The following is a 23,137-nucleotide window of genomic DNA, read 5'->3' on the forward strand; positions in this document are numbered from 1 at the left end:
GGGTTGCTCTAAGTATGAATCAACTTGGGGCCCTGGAAATAGATGTGAAATAATTTTTCATTAAACCCCTTTCGTGCTCGCTTCGGCAGCACAGACTAAAATTGGAACGATACAGAGATCAGCATTGACCCTGTGCAAGGATGACACGCAAATTCGTGAAGCGTTCCGTATTTTTTATAAATGAAATCCGACAAAAAACAAAACAAAAAGCCCTCTATGTGTTTGTGTCATTTATCCATGTTCTCTCTTCTTATTCTTTGTGGTGATCTTTATAATTTTGCATGTATGTAAAAAAACCAGGCATGTGTGTTCAAGACGATTAGTTTTCCAGAACCACCATAAAAAAGATGACAAATGAGGCAGCTTAAAACAAACCCCCTAATTTATTCTCTTCCCGTCTGGAGGGCAGAAGTCTGAGGGCTGGGTGTGAGCAGGGCCACACGCCCTCCGAAGGCTCTATGGAAAGACCCTTCCGGTGCCCTCCGTCACTCCTTGGCTTGTGGCAGCAGCACTCCTTCAACCCCCGCCTCTGCCTTCTCTGAACCAATGTGTGTCTGTGACTAAGACTCTCTTTCCAGTCTTTTATAAAGACACCGCCATTGAATTTAGGGCTTACCCCACATCCTGGGTTTCACGTCTAGCTACTTCCAAATAAGGTGTCATCAGGGAGATCTTATTCATTACACAGACCACGTAAACATTTACTCAATTTGAGAACAAGGGCCGACGTGACCACCCTTAGGGAATGCACCATCTGACCCTTGAGCACCTGCTTTGAATCCGCGGCCCACTTAGGCCTGAGGCGCTGAGTGTTGGCGGTGAGCTGGCGCTGAGAGGGTCTCCTGAGCAGTGCCTCTCTGCAGACGGGCTTAGCAGATGGACACTCAGTACTCGAGCTCACAGCAAACCGGGTTCGTGAAGGCTCCACCAGGGATGACATGCAGATTGGCGACCAGCCACTGTATCTTTACCGTGGATCTAGTCCACATGAAAAGGCTTCCCTCAAGGGGCCCTGGGGGCAGTGGTCATGTGGTGGACCGCTTATCACCAACTCCGCAGTCTGAGACCACCAGCCACTGAGAGAGACGTAAGACTTTTCTACTGTCAGTCCTGGAAAACACAGGGCAGCAAAGCCTGTCCCACAGGGTCCTGATGGCAGGGCCTCAGCATCAACAATTCCAGCCTCGGTCTGGAACCGTCTGTCATTTTCCCATCGAGAGATTCAGGTTAAACCCTTTCGGCAGGACTGTTTACACGATGCTCCTGAGTACCTCATGGGAAGCAACCTGAGATGACGATTATTAGAATGAATCTGTAAGAAAGCCTACGAGACCTTGATGGGAATTGATATTTATCGTTTAATTACCTCTCTATAGGAGACTAGGACTGAACCTCATAATTTTTGTGCCATACGAGTCTTTTTCTTAAATGATTTTTTTGGGTGGCAAATGCTCCCGTATATACTTGAGTATAAGCCGACTGGAATATCAACCAAGGCACCCAGTTTTACCACAAAAACGGCATAAAAATGTAGAAAACTTGCCTTATACACGAGTATATACGATGAAAAAAACAAAACAAACAGCTTAATCTTCTGGCCATTTGCTGCCAGGACTGCGAGGTCACCCCCAAACAGCCCTTTGGTCGACTAAATTTGTTAGCACACATTCAGCACAGATGCGAGGACAGTGGCAGTGCCACCAGCCTCAACCGGCAGCTCGGTTCCTGTGGGGCACACTCACACGCAGGTGTGAGACGTGGTCTGACATCCCGCATACACGTTTCTGAGGGACGTGGCACGGGTCTCCTGGGGACGTGCTAACCCCGGCAGCTCCCACTGGATGGCTCAGGTGAGGCCTCTGCAGTCCAGCTGCCCCGCTGTGACCACCTACTCTGCTAAGTCAGCTGCAGGGACGTTTCAGCTCCAAGAACCTGCCTGAAGAGGGGAAGGGACAGGCCAAGATCAATCATCAGACTGGAGGGCCTGAGCACAGGCCGGTTTACTGTCGGCCTATTGGACAGACCACACTGGACAAACACAGGCACTGGACTGGCAGGTGCTGAGGGGACAGGGTGTTTATGCCTGGTGACTTCCAGCTGCACAGCAACCAGCAGAAGTGGGGTCCTCTTCAAGAAGAGGATGCTGTTCCCCGATGCTCAGATGGCTGAGTGTCCTTGCTCCCAGGTACAGGGTGAAGTCAAAACATGTCCCTCTTAGGGTTACATCCAGCTCATCTGCTCACAGGTTTATCCCCGGCAAAGTGAGCTCCACATGGCTCTGTGCGCAGTGGATGGCTGCAGACAAGTACTGGTCTGAGGCTGGTCAAAGTGCTATCCACGAAAGGCTAACGCCCAACGGTGGCTCCTGAGGGGATCTGCAAGGCTAGTGACATTGAAGGCAGCAAGGTCAGTCCAGGTTTGTGGGGATCTCCAGTGGGAATGTGATAAAACAAAGACTCACAGCCATTGAGTTGATTCCAACTTAGAGCAGACCTTATCGGACGGGGTGAGGAGCCCTGGTGGTGCAGTGGTCAAGCACTGGGTTGCTATCCATATGGTCGGCAGTTCAAAACCACCGGCAACTCCAAGGGAGCAAGCCTGGGCTCGCTACCCCTGCAAACAGTTACAGTTGCGGAAACTCACAGGGGTGGCTGGGAGTCAGCACCACCTGGGTGGCGAGGTTTGTTTTCATAGGAGGGGGTCGAAGTGCTCTGTGAGCTGCCATAACTCCCTCTCCTCTTCAAGCAGGGGCTGCGGTGAGGAACCTCCTTAGGAAACCCTACAGCCCCGATCACGCCCCTTCAGACATTTCTGCCCCTGGAAACTCAGAAAGGACTGAGGCCGGAGTCCTCGAGGATGCCAGAGCTGCGGAATTCCTCAGAGGGTTAGCGAGACGGAAACAGTCTTCAGAGAGGCACGGGCCTACATGGGACGGATGGTGAGGAATAACAGCTTCATTCTGACACGTGTTTTGAAAGGGCTTTATGATTTTGTAGCAATCCATTCTCACTTACCCTTGCATGTGCAGTCAGATGTTGCTCACGGATCATGCGGCACATGCCTGTACGTGATGCGTGGCCATTAGATCAATGGCGGGCCGGGAACAGGCACGAACACCAGAGGGTCATGTGGTTTTGTCAAGGCTGCACCAGGGCAGTGGAGGGGCATCACCGCCAGCATGCGTCAGCTGTCCTGCAGGTGACGCTGACTCGGGTGCAGGAGAGCTTCCAAACTCGGGAAGCAGAAACGCAGGATCACAAAGGTGCAACCACACTCGACCACGAGGATGGGTCGGGAGTGGGCAGCGGTCCACTCCACATGTGGGGGGCCCGTGCATCAGGGGCCGATTCAGCAACAGCGAGCAGCCACAGAATGATAGTCAATACCCCAAATCCGGAACAGTGATTTACTGGCAATTTCCAAAGAGATGACCCCGCCATCCCTGTCCGTTGTGAGTTCGCGACAGTCCCTTGTGCTCAGACAACGAAGACTAGGCTCCCTTCAGCGCGAACACGACGTCGTTCGGGCTGACGTTGAGGCGCACGCGGAGCAGCAGGTCGTTCCTGCTGGGCTCCACGAGGAGGAGGCGGCAGGAGCCTAGGCGCGCGCACACGGCCATGGTCTCGGACACAGTAGGGTAGGGCAGCCCTTCCACGCTACACAGAGTGACGTGCTGCCTGTACACCTGCACACGGGAAACAGAGCCTAGCTCAGCTGCCTGGAGGTGAGGGCCGGGTCTGGGAAAGGAGACCCCGGTGCTCAGGAAACACAACATCGGTGCATGCCCTGCACAGAAGCTGAGGATGGAGGCTATGCTGGTATGAAACCGGGTTCTGCCAGGAACCTAGGTGTGTAAGCCTGGAGCAGTAAGCTTACTTTCTGAGCTTTGGTTTTGTTTAAAGAAGGTACTGCTACATCTTTTGCGAGTTGAAGGATATGAAATGTCCTGCCAGGGCTGGTCTCCAGGGGCTGAGAGCTCCTGGACCAAGGTGTCTGTCGGGTCATCAGGCTATGCTATAGACCCACTGTCCTCGGCAGATACAGCAAGCAGGCACCAAGGCACAAAGGCCTGGGGGGATGCCCAACTAGGGAGGCAGGAGGGCAGTCAGACGCCTTTTGGAAAAAAAGCCCTCACTGGGCTGGGCGAGTCTCTGGCCCTCCCTGGTCACCCTTTACCAGGCAGGGAGCCTCACTCACAGGTTCAGCCTAGAGTGCCTGGCATCCATCAGTTAGTGACTTGCTACAGATGTCTGGGAAAGGATCACAAACTAGCCGATGAGCTGCCTCAGGTTCTGAGAAGGGAACAAACTTGACCAGCAACTAAGTTTCTAAAAAGAATGTACCAGCACCTCTGTGTCAGTGACATAAAGCTGTGTGACACATACCAGACACTCCAGCACTGGGCACACCCCTCAACAACTCCACTTCCACGCAGTGGCTTCCCACGGAGCCCGGTCTGGAGCTGAACCCTGCAGGCATGTGCCCCAGAGAGACCTCTCCCCTGACTTCCAGCGGCCCCCAGATGTTGCTCTGTGTGGCCTGTTTCTGGAAGCAGGGCCCCTCGGTGCCGTCAGCTGTACTGGCGGTGTCTGGCTAACACATAGTAGTCTCCCACCCTGGGGCAGCACCCGGCCTGCATTCAGTCCGTCCCCGAGCACGGGGTCACGTACAGGGAGGTACCAGCCTGACATTGTGCTGCATCATCTGGGCAGCAGCAAACTGATATGCCCACCGTGTGGGACTCATGCACTTTAATAGGGCCCGATTCAAACCCAGGAGACGGCTCACCTGCTTAAACGTTGCCTCCTCCAGACCGGATCGCCGGAACTCTGCAAGGATGGCTCTCAGGAAACACTGCTCCAAAACCGAGCAGTTTCTTAAAGGAAAGAGGAGGTGTGAGTTCGCTGTGGTGTGTGCACCACCAGCCAAGAGCAAAAGTCAAATGGTTTTCCCTCATCGTGAGAACCAAGCAAGAACTGGGAACTCGTTCCTTGTCTTACTCAGCAAGGCCAGCCTGTCTGCCGACAGCTCCAGCTGCTGCGCTCAGTGCTGCCCAGCAGTGAGGCAGTGCCACCGGCAATGTGCAGCCCCAAGGGGCTTCTCTTTGCGGGATCCCCACAGCCGGGCCACACCACACAGCAGCTCAACCAAGGGACCTGTTACCCGAGGGTTACCTTGCCATCACCCCGCTGGTAAACCAACCCTGAAAAAACACATAGAAAGGAAACCGAGTTCCCAGGGCACTCCCAGCCCTGGGGCCTCTCCGCAAGGTCCAGGCTGAGGAGGTGGGAGGAGCTTACCTGATGGCAGTGATGTATGACGATGAAAACATCTCCTCCACAGCTTCCATCAGGTTGGCCACAGTGACCAGACCGGGGGAGCCGGGCTTCTGCTGGGCGAACTCGCAGATCTCAGTGGCTCTCCTACAGATGTCCAGGCAGCGGCGGGCATCTCCAGAGAGGGCTGCGACCTGCAATAGGGGCAGCTCCATCACTTGCTATTCCTTTGCCACCTCTGCCCAGGAGATCTGACCACGTGGCCTTGGAAGCAGAAGCCCTGAACTGAACCCTGGTTCTGCCACCGACAACCCCGGCCAGTGACTCCTCTTTGAGCTTCGGGTTTATCTATACACCTCCTCACGAGCCCGTGTCCTGCAGAAAAGGAAAGTAAATCCCAAGTCCTGGCAGGGAGCCTTAAGGGCACCCAGAACTCACCGCCATCAATGTGACCCTACAAAACCAGGCAGCACTGCCCCTGTGGGTTTCTGAGAGTGAAATTGCCTTTTTGCCTGTGGACACACAGCAAGTAGGTTATTCTGCTCGGTCTGAGGCACAATTTCACGTTCAAACCTTTATCTTGATTTTACAGATGGCTCCACAACAGAAAGCGCAGACATTCTCAGCTTGTTTAGAGAAAGTGGGAACATAACCGTTCCCCCTGAAGGGAGGCTGAGGGCTCTGGCTCCTTGAGGGAAAGGGGCAGTGTGACCTACGAGCAGTGAGCCTTGGCCAACGGGGCAGAGAGAGCACATCAAGCCCCAGCAGGGCCTTCCTGGCAGCACCTCACAGGGGGAGTCGAGGAGCCAGCCCCAACCTCACAGCACTGCGCCCCTCCTCACGCCAACAAACTGAGAGAAAAGATAAACCACGTTCTCTACTCGTGGTGGTGAGCACTCACCGCGGAACATGCACAAATCCAACCACCCCTCGCCGCAGCTGACTGGAGTCAGCACCATGCTCAGCCCCCTCCCTTTCCCAAGGCTCCTTCCCGGCAGCTGGAAGCTCGCGGTCCATTTCCTGCCATCAAGCAAGATCTGACCCGAGCACAAGGCTCGAGGCAGACACATCCTTTGCTGGTCACGCTAAACTCGTCTGGTTGTTAACGTGTCAAGTCTTTTTGGTTGAAGGTTAAAGATTATCCCACGGCCACAGTTTCAGGAGTCATCCAGCCTAGATGGCTCCTAGAAGTCTTGATCCCTGACAGTGTGAAGATCTACTCCGTGTCTCCCTCCTCTCATCAGGGCCAGGGTTTGGAGGATGTCAGCCACGCACCACCCAGTCCTGGACTCATGGCAGAGGGCCTCAGCTGGGAATACCTGGATTCACTCCCTCTCAGCGCCTGTGTTCCCAGCACGCGCCAGCAGTCCCCAACCGTCACCCGCCTGGAGACATCCCCAAATGACCATGCTGCCCTTCTAACATCCACAGTGCAGGACGTTGTTAAAAGCAGAGCACAGTGTGGGGCCCCTATCTCCTCCAGGCCTGTCTCCCGGACAGCCTGAACTCATACAGCCCCAGAAACCCACCGGGGCAGTTCTGTGCAGTCACTGACAGTTAGCATTGACTCGATGGCAGTTAAGTTTGGAGTTTTAAGTTTCACACTCAGAACACACAGGGTACAACCTGCCTGACACCGGGCAGGTCTCGAGGCTCCCAAAGGCTTTCTAAGTGTAGCTAGGAGCTCTCTGTGGGCGACATACCTTCCTGGCTACCAGCTGGATGGCATCACCCTCAAAGGCCTTTACGTGTTTGAGTCTGGACGTCAGGATCTGCTGCAGCTGCCCGTGAGTGTAGGGCTGGAAGGACATCCTGGTGAGGCCCTAGGGAGCCGAGATGACAGAGACACAAGGTCACCGAATGCCGGCTCTGATCATTCAGGCGGAAGGCAAGTCAGTCCATCCCCAGCCCAGTTTTCCAAGCACTGTCCTACTCCACACACAGCCAGGACCACTTCCTTTGCTGCTGGCAGCCAGTGGTACTCAGGAGGGTTGGTTTTTCATTCAACTTAAGAACCTTCCATGGTAGCAGAATTGTTAGAAGTCTCACAAGACGAGATGTTCAACGCCGAGTGGGTGGGGCAGACCTTAGCGTCTTCCACAACGTGCTTGTCACTGGCTCTCAGCTGCAGTCTTGCTTACGATGCTGTACTTCCTGGTCCGAGGGCAGACCAGGAATGCTTGCCTTGTTTGTTGTAACACACCACGTCTCTAAAACATCCTGGTCTATTAAAAGGGCTTAAATAATTTTTTAAAAAGAAACTAAACCTCTATAGCTCCGTGCAACTGAAGAGCAGACAGGCAGGCAGAAACCAAGAAGGTAGGTGTGAGGTCTGCGGAAAGTTACATACAGGTGACTCCCTGATTTCCAGTCTGGGAACGACAGTGTTTGGAAACCCCGTGTGTTGTTCCCTTGTGCCACGCTGGTCCAGCGTACGGGGCTGTAGGAACAGCGTGAGAGCTGGCCTGGCACCTACCAGTCGGCTCGCCACCCGTTTCATCATGATTCGCTCCGGCAGGTCCATCGTGTTGGCGATGGTCAGGACCACCAGCTGGGCCTCCTTGTGAGTGGGCCAGTCAAACAGATTGTACAGCACGTCTTGTTTCTGAGTCCACAGGAGGTCGAGCTGCCAGGGGAATGGTGGGAGATGTAAGGCGAGTCTCAGAGACCCCGGAGGGCAACCATGGTTTGGGTGGCGTGAGCAGCGGAGGTGGTCTGAGGGGGGAGGGGGGAACATATCTCTCTGACCACTAAAGGATGGGTTCAGATTCAAGAGACTTCCCTCCTGCCCAGGACTTGCTCTGGCAGCACCAGTTCCCCTCGGGTCCCAAGAGCCCGCCTCACCTCATCCACCAGCAGCACGGTGGTCTCTGGAGAGGAGCCTGGGGTGCAGAATCGCTTTGCCAGCAGCTCCGCCGCATGGGTGGCTGATGCCTTTTTGCCCGTCAGGTGCTGCATTGGGTAAAAACACCTCCAGTCTGGCAGGCTGTAACAGTTCTACTTTCCTGGGCTTAAAGCTCAACCCGAGGCGGAGGGAGCGGCTTGGTCTGGGGACTGCAGCCGCCCACACTCTGCCCACCATTCTGGTCGCAGCCCCAACTTGGAAGAGCAAGAGAAGGCGCCACGTGGTAATGTTACAAAAGTGAGGGAAACGGATGCTTGAAATGCACAACCACCCCGGACAGTGCCCGCGCCCCCAGAGCTTTGGTGACCTGCAAGATTTGCACGTAGATTTGGTGGGGCTCCGTCAGCTTCATGCCGTTGACCTCCACATACTGGAAGGGTGGGACCTCCTTTGCTTCAGCTGCCAGCTGCAGGCAGCGTATCACCTCATGCACGGTGGCCGTCTTCCCGGTCCCCGGGACCCCGGAGATATACATGCACCTAGGCCAAGGAAGGACAGGCCGTGGGCTGGGGCAGGGTGGGCTCCGCATATGCTAGTGGCTGGCAGACTGGGAACGTGCACCAAGGGAAGGACTGAGACCCACCCCCGGAAGTGAGGGTGAGGGCCTGCTGACCCGCAGCCGTCGATTTTACAAGACACGCTGTCACGAACCGCCCACCCAAGGTCGGCCCCATGCTGGGTGGGAAGCATAGCTCCTGTTTCTAGAGACCCACTTTCAGCTGCGGCTGCACCTGCTCCAGGCGTCAGCAGCCATCTTGCCTGTCCTCCTGCTGCTGCAGGGCCTCCACCTGCCCGAGCCCTAACGCACGGGGACGCTGTCCTCTCAGCACCCTGCCCCACAAACCTTCCTGGCACAACTCACCCTCCAGTGTGGTCCAGGAGCTTGCTTTCCACAAAGTGGTAGATGTCTTGGAATTCCTGTTCCCGACAGGGGAGGGACTGAGGCACGGCAGAAACGTGCAGCCTAGTTACAGCAAAGGGGCAAAAAGAGGCCTCCATTTGCGGCCCCAGTGGCTCCAACCAACATCACCCTCACCCACTCCCCCAGCTCCGGGGCACGGGGGGGGGGGGGGGGGGGGCCTCATCCTAGGAGACCGACCCACCTGGCTGACTCCTGGCAGGTGGGGTTCAGAACAGGTCCCACAAAGCTGAGAAGTAGGGTCCCCACCACGGGCCAGGTGGCCTCTCCTTTCACAGGGTCCCCTACCTGCCCTTTCCTGGGTAGACCAGGCCTGCAGCCCCCCTGCTCTGAGGGAACTGACAGAGGCCACTTTTCTCACCTCAGCCGGGCCTCCTCCAACACGTTGGCCGGCTCCTGGGCAGCCAGGCTTCGGCTGCGGATCTGGGGCGTGGCCTGGCGTGGCGTTCGACACGTAGGCTGCATCAAAGAGAGAAGACTTTCAGAAAGAAGAGTGCCAAAGCCCAAACGCTGTGCAGAGCAGCAGGCAAATCGGATGCGTGTCGCTCCGCCGAGGAAGCAGGCGGGGAAATCCCCCGCCCCGTTCTTCAGCTCTGCCCTGACGCCCCACAGCACCGGGATTTGGGAACCATGTCAACACAAGGCCAGTGTGCATAAAAGTATGGGCTGGAGACCCTTTAAATACCATTCTGAAACACACGAGGAATGACCAAGGAATCCCTGTCTGTGTTCAGACACAGGCAGAAGAGGAGGCTCGGGGGAAGCCAAACTTGTTTCCACTCAGGCCTCCTGTGTTCCACTAAAGCAATGGTTCTCAACCTTCCTCATGCCGCGACCCTTTCATACAGTTCCTCATGTGGTGGTGACCCCCAACCACAAATGATTTTCGTTGCTACTTCGTCACTGTCATTGTGCTACTGTTATGTATTGAGAGACCCATGTGAAAGGGCCATGGCCCACAGGTTGAGAACCACTGCACTAGAGAGTGGGTGAGGATGCCCCACAGAATTCCCATCCCAAACCCTGGGGTCACTGCCGAGTCGCACAGCCCTGCTCCCCTTTCTTCTGTGAGGCAAGCAATTTCTACAAACTGCTAACTCAACGGTGGGCAGGTCACGTTCACTGATGGACCGGCAGTGACCGCACAAGGGGCTCAAGCGGAGCAGAGATCGTGAGGGGGAGGTAGAATGAGCAGTGTAACCAACTTGAAGGTACCTAACCAGAACCATTCCCGTTGAGCACACTCATCTTCCGCCCCCAACACACATCTCCAACGATAAGGAAATCACAGCGAGGCACTTGTCACGTGACGTTCCAAGAGACAAGACGCTCCCAGGAAAACATCCAACACTCCTACACTCAACCACTAGTGTTCTCTGGTAAGGTCACAAAGGACATGGATTCACTGAGGGCCTGGAGAAGCAACGCATGTCACTTTCTTCAATCCACACATCTTCCCAAGGTCTTTGAACACGAGAAGCCTTTTCCTTCATATTCTGTAGGGTTCTGCTCAAGTTCCGCAGGAAGCAGAACAGATGTGCCTCGCCTCCACCCAACTCATCACCAGGGCCCAAGTAGATCGCGGGTGGCTGCTGTGCCCCAGGAGACAACACCGCCAGCCCACAGCCGAGCAACCGTAAGCAGAGTGCTTTGCGAGGCTTGGTTAGAAAGGCTAAGGTGGGGGCACAGTGCTTTATCTTCCTCCAGCGGCTCAGTCATGTACGAACCTTATCAGGAACTTAGACTCAAAATCTACTGCCGGCCAGGGTTCACTTACATTCTGTCCTCTGAGAACAGTGGTGTTCAGACTACAGGGTGTGTACAGGTGCCTGGGACTGTGCGACTTCGGCTATGTGGTTGTTGCTAGGTGCCTCCAAGTCAGTTCTAACTACAGCGAGCCTGTAGACAACAGAACAGCTCGCTGGCCTATCCTGAGCCATTCTCCCCACTGTGAGGTTGGAGCCCGTCTCGGCAGCCCCCGTGTCAATCCGTCTTGCTGAGGGCCGTCCTTTTCCCTGACCCTCTGCTCTGAAGAAGCCCTTCTCCCCCAGTCATATGGTGAGTATCTTCCAACCGGGGCTCTTCTTGCACCCGTGTCCGACAGTGTCCTACAGAGATTCCCAAGTGGATTTCCCATTCCTCCTTCCTAGTCTGTCTGAGTCTGACGCTCTGCTGAACCCTGCCCGTCATGGTGGCCCTGCTGCTATTAGAAACGCTGGTGGCACAGCCTCCAGCGTCACAGAAGCCACACTACAGAGCCACAGTGGTTGGCAATCACAGCTTTGAAAAGAAGAGCAGGATGCAGCAGCCGCTAAAGGAGCCCTTACGGTTTTCTTTGGGGTCTTGGAGGGAGTCTGAAAGGATGACCTCGCGGGCAATCGTCGGCGCGGCGTGGAGGGTGCTTCCTCCTCCTCACTGCTGGAGTCTGACGTGTCGGAGGTCTGCAGACTCGCTTCATCGTCTTCATCGTTCCTACCATCACCTAAAAGCCTGGACATTGGGATATTAGTTTCTTACATGCAGTGTTCAGAGTGTAAGTAAGAGACACTTCAATGACAGGTCAGCGTGGAAGAGGGGGTGCCTCGTCTCCCCAGACCTCAGGCGCAACGAGGAGTTTGCTCCACTTGCCAGGACTTACTGCTAAGTCACGCTGAACGTCACAAGACTTTTGTAAGTTTTGTGCTGTTGTTCTCGTTTCAGATGGCAGTGCTGAGGTTTGGGAAGGTTACAAACCTTGCTGAAGTTATACAGATAGTGAGGGAGAACGCCAGGTCTGAACCAATGTCTACCGGAAGCAGGAATCCTGCTATTTAGACACCCCCACACTGCTCCTCGCAGTGATCGCTATCCCCTCCCCAAGTACAACAGTGCTGGGAATGGCAGGGACTTCCAGCCACAGGAGACACAGGCCAATTCTGAATGATTAACCAGTAACAAACACCTCGAGCGCATAGACACCACAGGTGCAGCTACCATGTCTGTCTGCCCGTCCGTCAGGCAGCAGGCTTACCGAAGCTGTTGCCTAATCCGACTCAGAGTCAAGGCGGAGCTCTTTCTGCAGACACGACCAGGGCTGCGCGCAGCTGCACCTGGGGCTCCTGGTTCCTCGGCCTCCCTGTAAGACAGCGCAGCAAGGTGACTCAAAGCAGGTCAGGGCAAAAAGGTGAGGAGCAGGCAACAGAAGAGAGCCAGCCGGCCCAACGGGTTCCTGGCTACACTGAAAGGAACTAACCATATGTGACTAAAAAACACCCATACTTGAAGCTTAGATCTAACCCAGACATGGGAAAATGGCCTAAAGCTTATTCTGTTCCTGAGAATACGCCTCCACCCCGACTTGAGGAGACGGGGAACACATTCATGCCAGGCAGCCCCTGCTCCCGTTTTGTCTCCGTCACACCCTCACTGCGCTACCATCCCAGACTCCCACTTAGTAGAAATGCACCTACGTGTACGAAGAATATAGTTCATTGAGCAACAGATCATAGGTGGGTAGGAGACCTGGTAGTGTAGTGGGTTATGCATTGAGCTGATAACTGCAAAACCAGAAGTTCAAACCCACTAGTCATTGAGTGGGAAAAAGAGGAGGCTTTCAACTAGTGTCAAGCGAGTGACAGTATCAGAAACCCACATGGGCAGCTCTGCTCTACCCTACAAGGTCGTCGTGAATCAGGGTCGACTCAATGGCAGTCACTGAGTATAGTCTCTGAATCTGTACATTTTACATGTACAGCTTACCTACAAATATCTCATCATGTCAAACTGCTAAATTTAATCTACAAGCCTTATCTTCTTATGCCACATGTAGATGAGAGCGGATGCGACAGTTGAAGCGACCCCCAGCATGGAGCAATTGGTCAGGACATCTGTTCTGCAGGACAACCAGGTCTGCCTGAATCCGCTAGACTGTGGGCCCCACCCTGACAACTAGGCTGGGGAGAGGCGCAGAAATGTGTAATTTGGAAAGGTCCCCAACGAATCCATGACTCAACTCATCTACCACCCAGTGCCCTAAGGGATTTGATTGTGGCACACACGTTCACATCCTGTGCGGGATCTGTGTGCTCACTGGGAGTTAGGGCACGTTCCCGGTTACCTCTTTTGGAGTTTTTCCGGCGTCAGAATCACCAAGGACTTCTGCTGCCCTCTGATAGGATACAGTTTCATCTCTTCACCAATCTCGGTGGCTTTCAGAGCTTGGCTTCGGGGTCTCAGTGTCATGTGACCTCCAGGCGATGACTTCTGGTTGTCCTTGCGATAAGGGGTGACCTTATATACAGGCCAGGCCTGAGACCCTTCAAGCTGAGGCTGCTTACAAGGTGAGGTGATCTCAGAGGTGGCTGCTTTCCACTTGGTTTTCTCTGCAGAGGCCTGTGCATTCTGCTGGGGAGTCCTCCTGTGCGCTGTCAGAGAGACGCCTATACCCAGAGAAACCCCCAGACACTATGACTTGTCCACGTAGCACCGCACACACTCCTATCTTATCAGAAAAAGCCCACCCTCCCGGGTTGCACAAAGACAGGATGTCTCCACCTGTGAATTATCCCATGCTTCCTTCCCCCTGCAAGTGGACTCAATTACTTTCAGTCTCGTACATTTCATGAGAGATTTTCCTAGTTAAAACCACAAGTCAACTGTTAAGCCATCTTTTGTAGATAAACATGCAGCAACCGGGTTCCCACAGAACGATCTGAGACAGTGGTTTTCCACCTGGGGGCGGTCCCTGGGTGGTGCACAGGGTTTGTCCTTGGCTACTACCTGAAAGGAGGCGGATCAAACCCACCTAGCAGTGCTGTGGAAAAAAGGCCTAGCTATCTGTTTCCAAGCATTAACCCCTGGTAGTAATGTGAGTGGGAACTACCTCGCCAGCAGTGGGCTAAGTCTTGGTCTCAGCAGAGGCCGTGGATCACACGACTCCATTCCAGTTGCAGGACCCTAAAGTGAAACTAGTACTCCAACTGAGTATCGCAGAGGCTGACCTTGTTCTGAATCTGGCTACCACTCTCAGGGGATGTCAAAAAGGCCATCTCATTATCTTGTCATTCACCTGTCCCACAAAAGCCCACATCTTCTACAAAACCATGTGCCCACTCCCTTCCGTACAACGCCCACACGACTGGGGCCCAGGGCCCAGGCATTCTCCAAGGACATCAAATGGCAAAGAACATGTCAGATGGTTGGAGGACACAAAGGTTGACTCGACTCAATCCTGGTTCCTTCAAATCCAAACACGAAGATGATCTAGAGCAGAGCTTCTCAACCTGTGGGCCGAGACCCCTCTAGTGAGGGTGTGTGTGTTGAACAACCCTTTCACAGGGGTCGCCTGATTCATAACAGTAGCAAAATTAGAGTTATGAATAGCAATGAAAATAATTTTATGGTTGGGGGTGAGGTCACCACAACATGAGGAACTGTATTAAAGGGTGGCGGCATTAGGAAGGTCGAGAACCACTGATCTAGATGAAGTATAGTAAGTCTCCTACCACACCTTAATGCAATCAACATGGCTTTGGAGAAAGGAAGATAAAATTCCAACAGATATGATGGGGAAGGAGGAGCAGGCGGTAGCGATGTGGGCTAAGGCATCGGGGCGGGAAGCCTGAGTCCGCAAGCTCAGGCACAGCTAAAGAGCGATGGAGTTCCCGCACGTCAATGTCAATGGCGGCTACAGTCAGTCAAAAAGAGCAGAAACCACCCACCTCTCATCATGTAGAGAATCAGTAACTACGGGCACCTACCCAATGGGATATTGCTCGGCAGTGAAACGGACCAAGACCCAAAGCAAAGTCACGGCCACCACAGCGATCCGGACGCTTTGCTACCATACGGGCAGGTTAGAACTACAGCTCTTTACTGGAACAGAAAGCCTGGTCTTTCTCCCATGGAGTGCCTGGTGGTTTCTTACTGCTGACCTGGCCACCAGCAGCCCCGCTCAGAATCTGGACTCCTTCAAAAAGGGCACAAGAGGGGATAAATGCAGCCCCGCAGACGAGTCGCAGGCGCACTAGGCTGAGGCAAAGGAGGCAGACTGTAAAGTGTGCATCAAGTGGCTTCTCACCCTGCACAGGGTTACAGAGGCTGTGGGTCTGTACGGCATCGGCCTCATAGTTGTCCCACAGAGCGCTGGTGCAGCTAAACCTCTGACCCGAAGCTTAGCAGCCCAGTGCTAACACCACACTGCCCCAGGGCTCCGTCAGTGTATGCGTTCATTTATATGGCATTCTGGACAAGGCCAAACACGAAAAACAGATGAGTGTGAAGGAGCTGAAGGGAAGGCTTAACTATAAAAGGATGATTAAACTCTTCTATACTCTTGTTGTAGCAGTGGTTATATTATTTTTGTTAGTAAACTTATAAACTATAAACTGAAAGAGGAAATTTTGTTCTATATTTTTACGCCTCAATGAACCTGATATGTATATATATTTTAATGTTATTGAGAGCCAGATCTTAGAGGTCTTTGAATATGAAGCTAAAAATCTTTCAATTGGTAGAACTGAAGGTGACGGGAGTGAAATGCCTTCATACGGCTCTTTCGCTCCATCTCTGTACCTGTAGGAATTGGTCAGTTTCTGTTACTGTCCCTAATCCTAAGGATGACCCATCTTTGAAGCAGCAGGGGAGAAGAGAAGCCCGAGGGCCTTGGAGGAAGAGCACGTTCAAGCTCCTTGACTGAAGGCCAGCGAGACCAGATGCGTTACGAACGTGGCTCGGGGACTCAGCGGAGAACAGCTGAGGCGATGGGGCACTCTCTCCGCACCTGGCCTGAGCCTATGGGACTGTGTGGCAGGGTGGCAGGCTGCCTTCAAGGTGGATGGAGGCGAAGGCCAAGGGAACCAGGTGGCTGGGGGACAAAAACCCAGGGAGCGGCTTGGTTGGAGAGTGGTTGAGAGGCTAAGAACCAGAGAAAGACTTGGCGGCTGGCTAAGACTGACTGCCTGTAGTGACCGCATCCTTACGTTTGCCATAATAGGCAAACCTATGCCTTCCCTAAGAAGCCCCCTTCACTGTGCGTCTGTGAGCTGTGTGGCCACTGCAGCGAATGACTGTCCCCGGCATGGGTGTCTGGTGGCGTGGGAGGACAGTTGGTGGCAGAACAGGTACAGGAGGAGGGTCCATGAAGGCCTGCCTGACCCATCTCACAGCAGGAAGAAAGCCAGAGGCCAGGTATAGCCCCGCACTGCTATTTATTGCAGCGACTCATGTCCAGACAAATATGAAAGTCTCTCGCAGGCAGGGGAAGATATAAAACTAATAATAATTTGTGATTTATCAGGGGTCCATGGGAGGGTGGGGGAGGGAGGGCAAAAAGAGGAGCAGATACCAAGGGCTCAAACAAAAAGAAAATATTTTGAAAATGATGATGGCCACATGTACAAATGTACTCGGCACCACTGATGCATGGACTGCTATAGGGCTGTAAGAGGCCCAATAAAATGATTTATTAGGAGGGAGGGGGATGGGGGGAAAAAAGGAAAACGAGCTGATTCCAGGAACCCAAGCGGAAGGCGAACTTTGAGAATGATGAGGGCAACGAATGTATAAGGGTGCTTTACTCAATTGATGTACGTATGGAGTGTGATAAGAGTTGCATGAGTCCCAATAAAATTACTTTTAAAATATATATATATATGAATGTGTCTCAAAGTCCGAGACTCTCATACCTCTATTGAGCATCATACCTTTCTGTCAAAACAACTAAGCCAAAATATCATCACCATATCCTCCCTATTCTAAGTTTGTAACTGGGTCAAACCTAAATTCCTTGACTTACCATCACGGTCCTGCAGAATCAATAATAAAATATACTGAAATCACTTCTAAGTGTTGGACTTACAGGGGACCATTTCATTGTTTATCTGCACGTACATTTCATTTCTTTATTTTTGGACACTATCAAGAATAAAAACCAACCAAACTTCTTTACCGAGTAGATTCTGACCCATGGCCACTCCATCAGACAGAATGGACCTGCCCCAAGGGTTCCAAGGGGTGAATCTTTATGACAGGTCCCACCTCTTTCTCCATGCAGTGGCCAGTGGGTTTGAACCACCCATCTTTTGGTTAACAGCCAAACACCGACCCGCGGTGCCACTAGAGTTCCTGAAAATATCTGACACCCAAAGAGTTTGGTACGCACACAAAGATTCCAGGGAAAAATGGAATGGAAAGAGAATGGAATTTTCTTCCATGAACTCTTTGAAGCTCCATGAATAATAGGACGAAAACGATCTCTGAGGCGAAGAAAGCTGATGGTGCCAGGCTATCAAAAGATTTAGTGCCTGGGGTCTTAAAGGTAAACAAGCGGCCATCTAGCTCAGAAGCAACAAAGCCCACATGGAAGAAGCACACCAGCCTGTGCGATCACGAGGTGTCGAAGGGATCAGGTATCAGGCATCATCAGAACAAAAAGTCATATCATGGCGAATGAGGGGGAGTGAGGAGTGGAGATCCAAAGCCCATCTGTAGACCACTGGATGTCCCCTTATAGAGGGTCTCCGGGAGGAGACGAGCCAATCAGGGTGCAGTGTAGCAATGCTGAAACATACATCTTTCCTCTAGTTCTTAAATGCTTCCCCTCCCTCCCCACTATCACTATCCCAATTCTACTTTACAAATCTGGCTAGACCAGAGCATGTACAGTGGTACAGATAGGAACTGGAAACACAGGGAATCCAGGGCGGATGACCCCTTCAGGACCAGTGGTGAGAGTGGCAATACTGGGAGGGTGGCAGGAGGGTGGGTGGAAAGGGGGAACTGATTACAAGGTACATATAACCTCCACCTGGGGGACGGACAACAGAAAAGTGGGTGAAAGAAGATGTTGGACAGGGCAAGATATGACAAAATAATAATTTATAAATCATCAAGTGTTTATGAGGGAGGGGTAAGCAGAGAGGGAGGGGAAAATATGAGGAGCTGATGCAGGGGCTTAAGTGGAGAGCAAATGTTTTGAGACTGATGAGGGCAATGAATGTACAATGTGCTTTACACAACTGATGAATGTATGGATTGTGAGAAGAGTTGTATGAGGCCCTTAATAAAATGATTAAAAGAAAGAAAGAAAATGATCTCTGAGAACTACCCTGGGCGGACCTTCAGGTACCATTTAAAGAGCAAGGTAAAAAAGAACCGACCGGTGAGGGGAGGGTAAAGAGCGCATGCATGCACGGGCATCTGGGGACACCTGCAGCGCCGACCACAGGCAAGGGAGGCCGGGAGAGAACCTAAGTTCCCGACAGGTGGGGAGGCCGGCCCTCTGCGAACAGCTGTGTTCCCACGTCAGTTCCCTAACTCTGTCACTGTCTCACACGTGTAACTTGGAATGACAAGTGTTTAATAGAGCAGAGGGCGGCAAGCTCTCCTATAAAAGGTCCAGATGGTAGATACTGTAGGCTTTCCGGCCTATTTTGCATGACATTTAAAAAATCTTTTTTAAAAGTCTTAATTTGAGGACTGTACAAAACCAGGTATGCTAGGTTCTCACCAACTGTAGTTTATCAACCCCGAGTCAACGGCAGCAATGTTTCTTATGTGATCCTTGTGGTTATAGAGGAGAATGCCTGTGTCCTTAAGGAGATACGTGCTAAAGCGGGTGTGACATATATACACACACCCACTCCTATGTACACACACACGTCAAGCCATACCCACTGCCCCCGAGTCCATTCGCTGTGACTCAGTGCAGCTCTCTGGAGGACACCCATCTTCACCCTTCTCCAGAGCAGTGGCCGGACCTTGTGGCTACCCATCCGGGGGCACACAGATTTACAAACGATGTGCATGCACTTAGATCAAAGGAGGGAGGATGAGAACACGCAAATGGGGCAAAACATCACAACGCTGAGTCTAGGTGAAAAGCACAAGTGTTCGGGATTCTTGCAGTTTTCCTGTGTGTTTGAAGTTTCTCCAGGACGGCTTGGCAGAGAAGAAGGGAGATACAGAAACCTGTATGGGCCACAAAATAGGTAGGATTCCTATTGGAAGTGGGAAGCAAGGGGGAGGGGAAATCGCTCCAGGCAGGGAGAACATTAAGAGCTATGGTTTGGAGCTAAGAAATGTAAGAGATGAGCGCAGTCCAGGTGAGCTGACAAAGAAAATGGTCCACAGGCCAGGCTTCCACGCGTCGCGCTCAGGGTCTCCTAAGGTCAAACCCCGCAACCTCTCATTATCACAGTCTGCAATGTTTTCACCTACTTCCCAAGGAGGACCCCGTGAGGTTTTCTGGACAAGGAATTAACTAAAAGATGAAGCTCATCCTAACTCTCTGACCTTATTTCTGAAAGCTTGGCAAACATCCTTGCCTTAGCCCCGTCTTCCATACACACCACACCCACTCCTGCTGAAATAGTCATCATTCAGGCTACACCTGTCCTAAATCCTAACCATGCTTCAAAGTTCTGCCGAAGTAGCAGCTAACAAGAGATAAGGAGACTTACTCTCTAGTAGTTTAGCATCTAATTGCTCCAAAATTGTTATTTTATCTCCTCACATGAAAACCCCCTTAAGCCAGACATGCAGAAGCCATCCCAGCTTCTCCGGAGTCCCTCGAACGTGGGCCTTGGCTATAAGTGAGACGCTCCTCTTTGCTCCAGAGAACCTTGAATATTCCCAAATTAGAGCACCCTTGCGACAGCTGACGTCTAAACCTGTGTGGATTTGACTGTTCACTTTAAATTATGCCACGCCAATACCAGAGGCAATAAGTGAGCACTCACATGGATTCAGTAAAATTACAGAAGGGACATGTCCTAGGGTATACAGGCACACAGTTTTCATTCTTGTCAAAAGATTAGCAACTGCCTACAAATAACTCAAAATGCAAAACACACACTCATCCTGCCAACAAGCAACTGGTTTACGAGCGAGGCTTTCAGTGCCAGGAGCCAGAGCTGTGGTTTGCCCTCTCTTTCCCTCTGCACCGTTTCCCGCCCAGGTGGCTAAGGCAGAGAAACAACACCCGGAAGACAGAAAATGATGGGGTGCTTGGCTTATTCGTGCATCTAAAATGCCTGTCTTCTGCCTGCATCTCAATCACCTTCGAGTTTGAGCAGAATGCACTGGCCTGTCAGGACCTTCTTACTCAGTTGTAGACAGCACCGTGATGTGATTTTCATGTCCCCTGACACGTCCTGTACAGAGAAGCCTCGGCATCCCAAGGCCTATCACATCCAGTACTTGAAATTTTATCAGTGCAAAAGAGGTTTATGTATTCCCTTTAGTTTTTAGTGGATGTCAGACAACGATAGAGATCAATCCATTAGGGCCACCAGGCCAGCCATTCAGTCAATAGGATGAAAATGCCAGCCTATGACCAACAGTATGTGGCCTGGGCTGTCACCCGAAGCAGTACTTTATTACAGTCCCGCAGCCCGCTATTGCCCACTGTGACCAAGGTGCCCTTACCGTTCAGCTCCAGCCTCTTGCGTGCTCGTGGAGTGAGAGACCGGATGGCACTCTGGCAAGATTTTGAGGCCTGGTGCCTGGACTCAATCCTCTTGTCCGCATGCTCTGCTGTGGCCCAGGGGTGGCTGTGCTCGCTCTTCATCTTGGCGCCCACAGACTTCTGGAACCTGGGGCTGCTTTCCTGGAGCGTGTCCAACCCTGCAAATACTTCTGCAGATAGAGGGCTGAACTTCTTTTCGTTCCAGGACAGTTTCACAAAGAATGTCTTTCTATACTTCAAATCCGCAGGTATCACGTCATCCAAGGCTAAAGCTACTACCTGCATGCAGGGAGTAAAGGAGGGTAGAAGAGATCAGGACCCAGCACACCACTTCAGAGTGACAAGCACCAGCATGCAAGTGGCTCACTGCTCAGGACAATCCACCCCACAAGAATAAAAGGCAGCATTTGCCCAAAACAAGTTTCAGAACTGAAGACAGTTAAGAAGGAAGCATGGTGGTGGAGAGTGCAGGGAGCCAGTGGGAAGGACACCATGTGTACGTTCCACAGAGGGTCGGCGCCTGATGGCGTGGAACAAAATGCGCACCTATCGTCCCCGGGAAACTAATGTGGTGTCCGCTCACGCCACAAACAAAAAAACCACCCCCAAAACATGCAAGTCCCTATCTGTGCCTGGAATGTTACTTTTCAGTCTAAAGAGACACAGATGTGGCAAAGTGTCTTGACAGAGAAAACTGTAAGAATAGTTTAATATTTATTGAGCATTTAATCATTAGCGGCTTTAATGAAGCCAACAAAATACCTAGGATACATAATTCTTTTCGTTTCATTTTTGAACTGTTTGTTTGCTTTCTCTCTTAATTCCTGCTGGCCTCACCTTCATCCAAGTACACTGTCTCACGCCTGCCTTATTTCTGTCCACCTCACCCCCCAACCTGCCGGCTGATAGTCACATGCAGCAGTGGACGCCTTTGCACCCTACTCTGTTCAGCCACGACACGTTTTCCCACAAGACACCTTCTGAAGTATGCTCCCGCTCGGGCAAGAGTCTATAATGGCTTTTACGGTAGCAAGCTCAGGGTGTGGATTGATTCTGACACACGGCGACCCCACTGGACAGAGTTCTCAAGGCTGTGACCTCTTGGAAGCCGATCGCTCGCCCTGCCCTTGGAGGGAGCTCTGGGTGGGTTTGCATCTCTAACCGCAAGCATTTGAGTTACCCAGGGAGCCAACATAGCATATCAGATTACTGACTTGGATGGCAATGCCTTCAATGCATGCCTCACAAGGGCCTTCCGGCACGAGGCATGCAGGGAGTGCCAGGGTCCCGTTCCATCTCACCACTCTCTGCCCCAAGCCTTTCCAGATCCTCCAAACCTGTGGTTTCCACTCGACAGTGCCTTGCACCCCGCCTGGGCTTTCTCCCTTTCACTGATCCCCCTCAAAGAGAACGCTCTTGGACAGCACACGTCAGGCTGAGCTGTCTGCAAGGCAACCTGGGAAAATCAGGCCAGAGCCTCTCTGTTCTATCACGAAGCCAACCCCTGGATCACCACACCACACAGGCCACGGGGTGCTTGACTCCCACCATGGGGGCCTGAAAGAGTTTCACAAGTCACCTGGAACTTGTGTCCTCGAAACAGTGTCTAATTCAGCCCACACGGGAGCAGCTCATCAGCACCTGCTTTCTGGGAAATCCCATAATCCACATTTACGGGCAGCGCCTAGCCCCCAACCGGGCTACTCAAGGTGCGCCTCAGGTAAGTGTTTCTCCTCAGTGCTTCATGCCTGCCACAGCACAGCGAAATATCATATCCCACTAAGATACTAATTCCTTCTCAACCCTCAGGCCACAACCCAAATGTCACCTCCTCTAGGAGGTCCCTAACACACAGCAAACACTCTCAATTGATATCCGTTGAGATTACATAAGCAGGCAAGCAGAGAAGGTGACAGAAGATACTTTATCCCCGGTGGGTTAAGTCACAGCCAGAAATGATGTTGCAGGCACGCAGGCTAGGAGACAGAAGTAAGTTTCTCGGAAGGAAGCAGGACACTACCTACCCGCACGGGGCCGATGATGGTCTCCACGTTGATGTTGCCGTCACAGGCGGGATAATCATACCAGAAGATCTCCTGTGGGGCAGGCTCGCGGCCCAACAAGTGCCGCTTCCCTTCCGGAACTTCGGAGAACCGGACACACCACTGCACTCGGGCACGCTTCTTGGAATGCGGCTTAGAACCTAGGAAGGCGGAAAGAGGAGGGTTAAGAATATCTGCAAATATAGCCACGGAAAGAACCGTGCCGACCGCTTCCTATGTGCCAGATCCTGTGCTGAACACTGGCCAGGTACTGTCTTCACCTTACAAGGTGGCTGCTGCGGCCGTGCCCCTTGCCCAGGCACCAAGGTCACTAACCAAACCCACTGCCACCGAGTCAATCCCACCTTTTTAGCAACTCTCTGTAGGGTAGCCGAGATTGTATCTCTTTACAGGGGAAGACAGCTGTAACTTCTTCCCATGGTGCTTTGCCCCAACCAGACGGTTAGCCCAGCCCACAGCACCTGCAGGGCACTTAGATAATATGCCAAAGAGCCCATGTCCAACCAGCAGTGACATGGCATTCGTGCC

At 52.5% G+C, this 23,137-nt stretch overlaps 1 protein-coding gene and 1 pseudogene across 1 annotated transcript in view; one reads left to right on the forward strand and one right to left on the reverse strand.

Moving 5' to 3' along the window:
* The first annotated feature begins 75 nt into the window (after positions 1–75).
* LOC142438238 (U6 spliceosomal RNA) lies at positions 76–175 on the forward strand (annotated as a pseudogene).
* A 2,792-nt stretch (positions 176–2,967) lies between these two features.
* Positions 2,968–23,137, reverse strand: part of ORC1 (origin recognition complex subunit 1) — a 30,715-nt gene continuing 10,545 nt past the window's right edge. Inside the window, exons 4-17 of the mRNA XM_075556043.1 lie at positions 22,567–22,749; positions 20,507–20,821; positions 13,197–13,518; positions 12,111–12,215; positions 11,428–11,590; positions 9,462–9,559; positions 9,044–9,145; positions 8,489–8,660; positions 8,121–8,228; positions 7,753–7,902; positions 6,980–7,099; positions 5,301–5,470; positions 4,789–4,876; positions 2,968–3,685 (exon numbers count right to left, since the gene is read on the reverse strand). Of these exons, the coding sequence (XP_075412158.1) occupies positions 3,491–3,685; positions 4,789–4,876; positions 5,301–5,470; positions 6,980–7,099; positions 7,753–7,902; positions 8,121–8,228; positions 8,489–8,660; positions 9,044–9,145; positions 9,462–9,559; positions 11,428–11,590; positions 12,111–12,215; positions 13,197–13,518; positions 20,507–20,821; positions 22,567–22,749 (2,291 nt within the window). The 3' untranslated portion in view covers positions 2,968–3,490. The remainder of the gene's footprint in view (positions 3,686–4,788; positions 4,877–5,300; positions 5,471–6,979; positions 7,100–7,752; positions 7,903–8,120; positions 8,229–8,488; positions 8,661–9,043; positions 9,146–9,461; positions 9,560–11,427; positions 11,591–12,110; positions 12,216–13,196; positions 13,519–20,506; positions 20,822–22,566; positions 22,750–23,137) is intronic.

Source organism: Tenrec ecaudatus, chromosome 1 (assembly GCF_050624435.1).
Source record: "Tenrec ecaudatus isolate mTenEca1 chromosome 1, mTenEca1.hap1, whole genome shotgun sequence".
NCBI classification, from domain to species: Eukaryota; Metazoa; Chordata; class Mammalia; order Afrosoricida; family Tenrecidae; genus Tenrec; species Tenrec ecaudatus.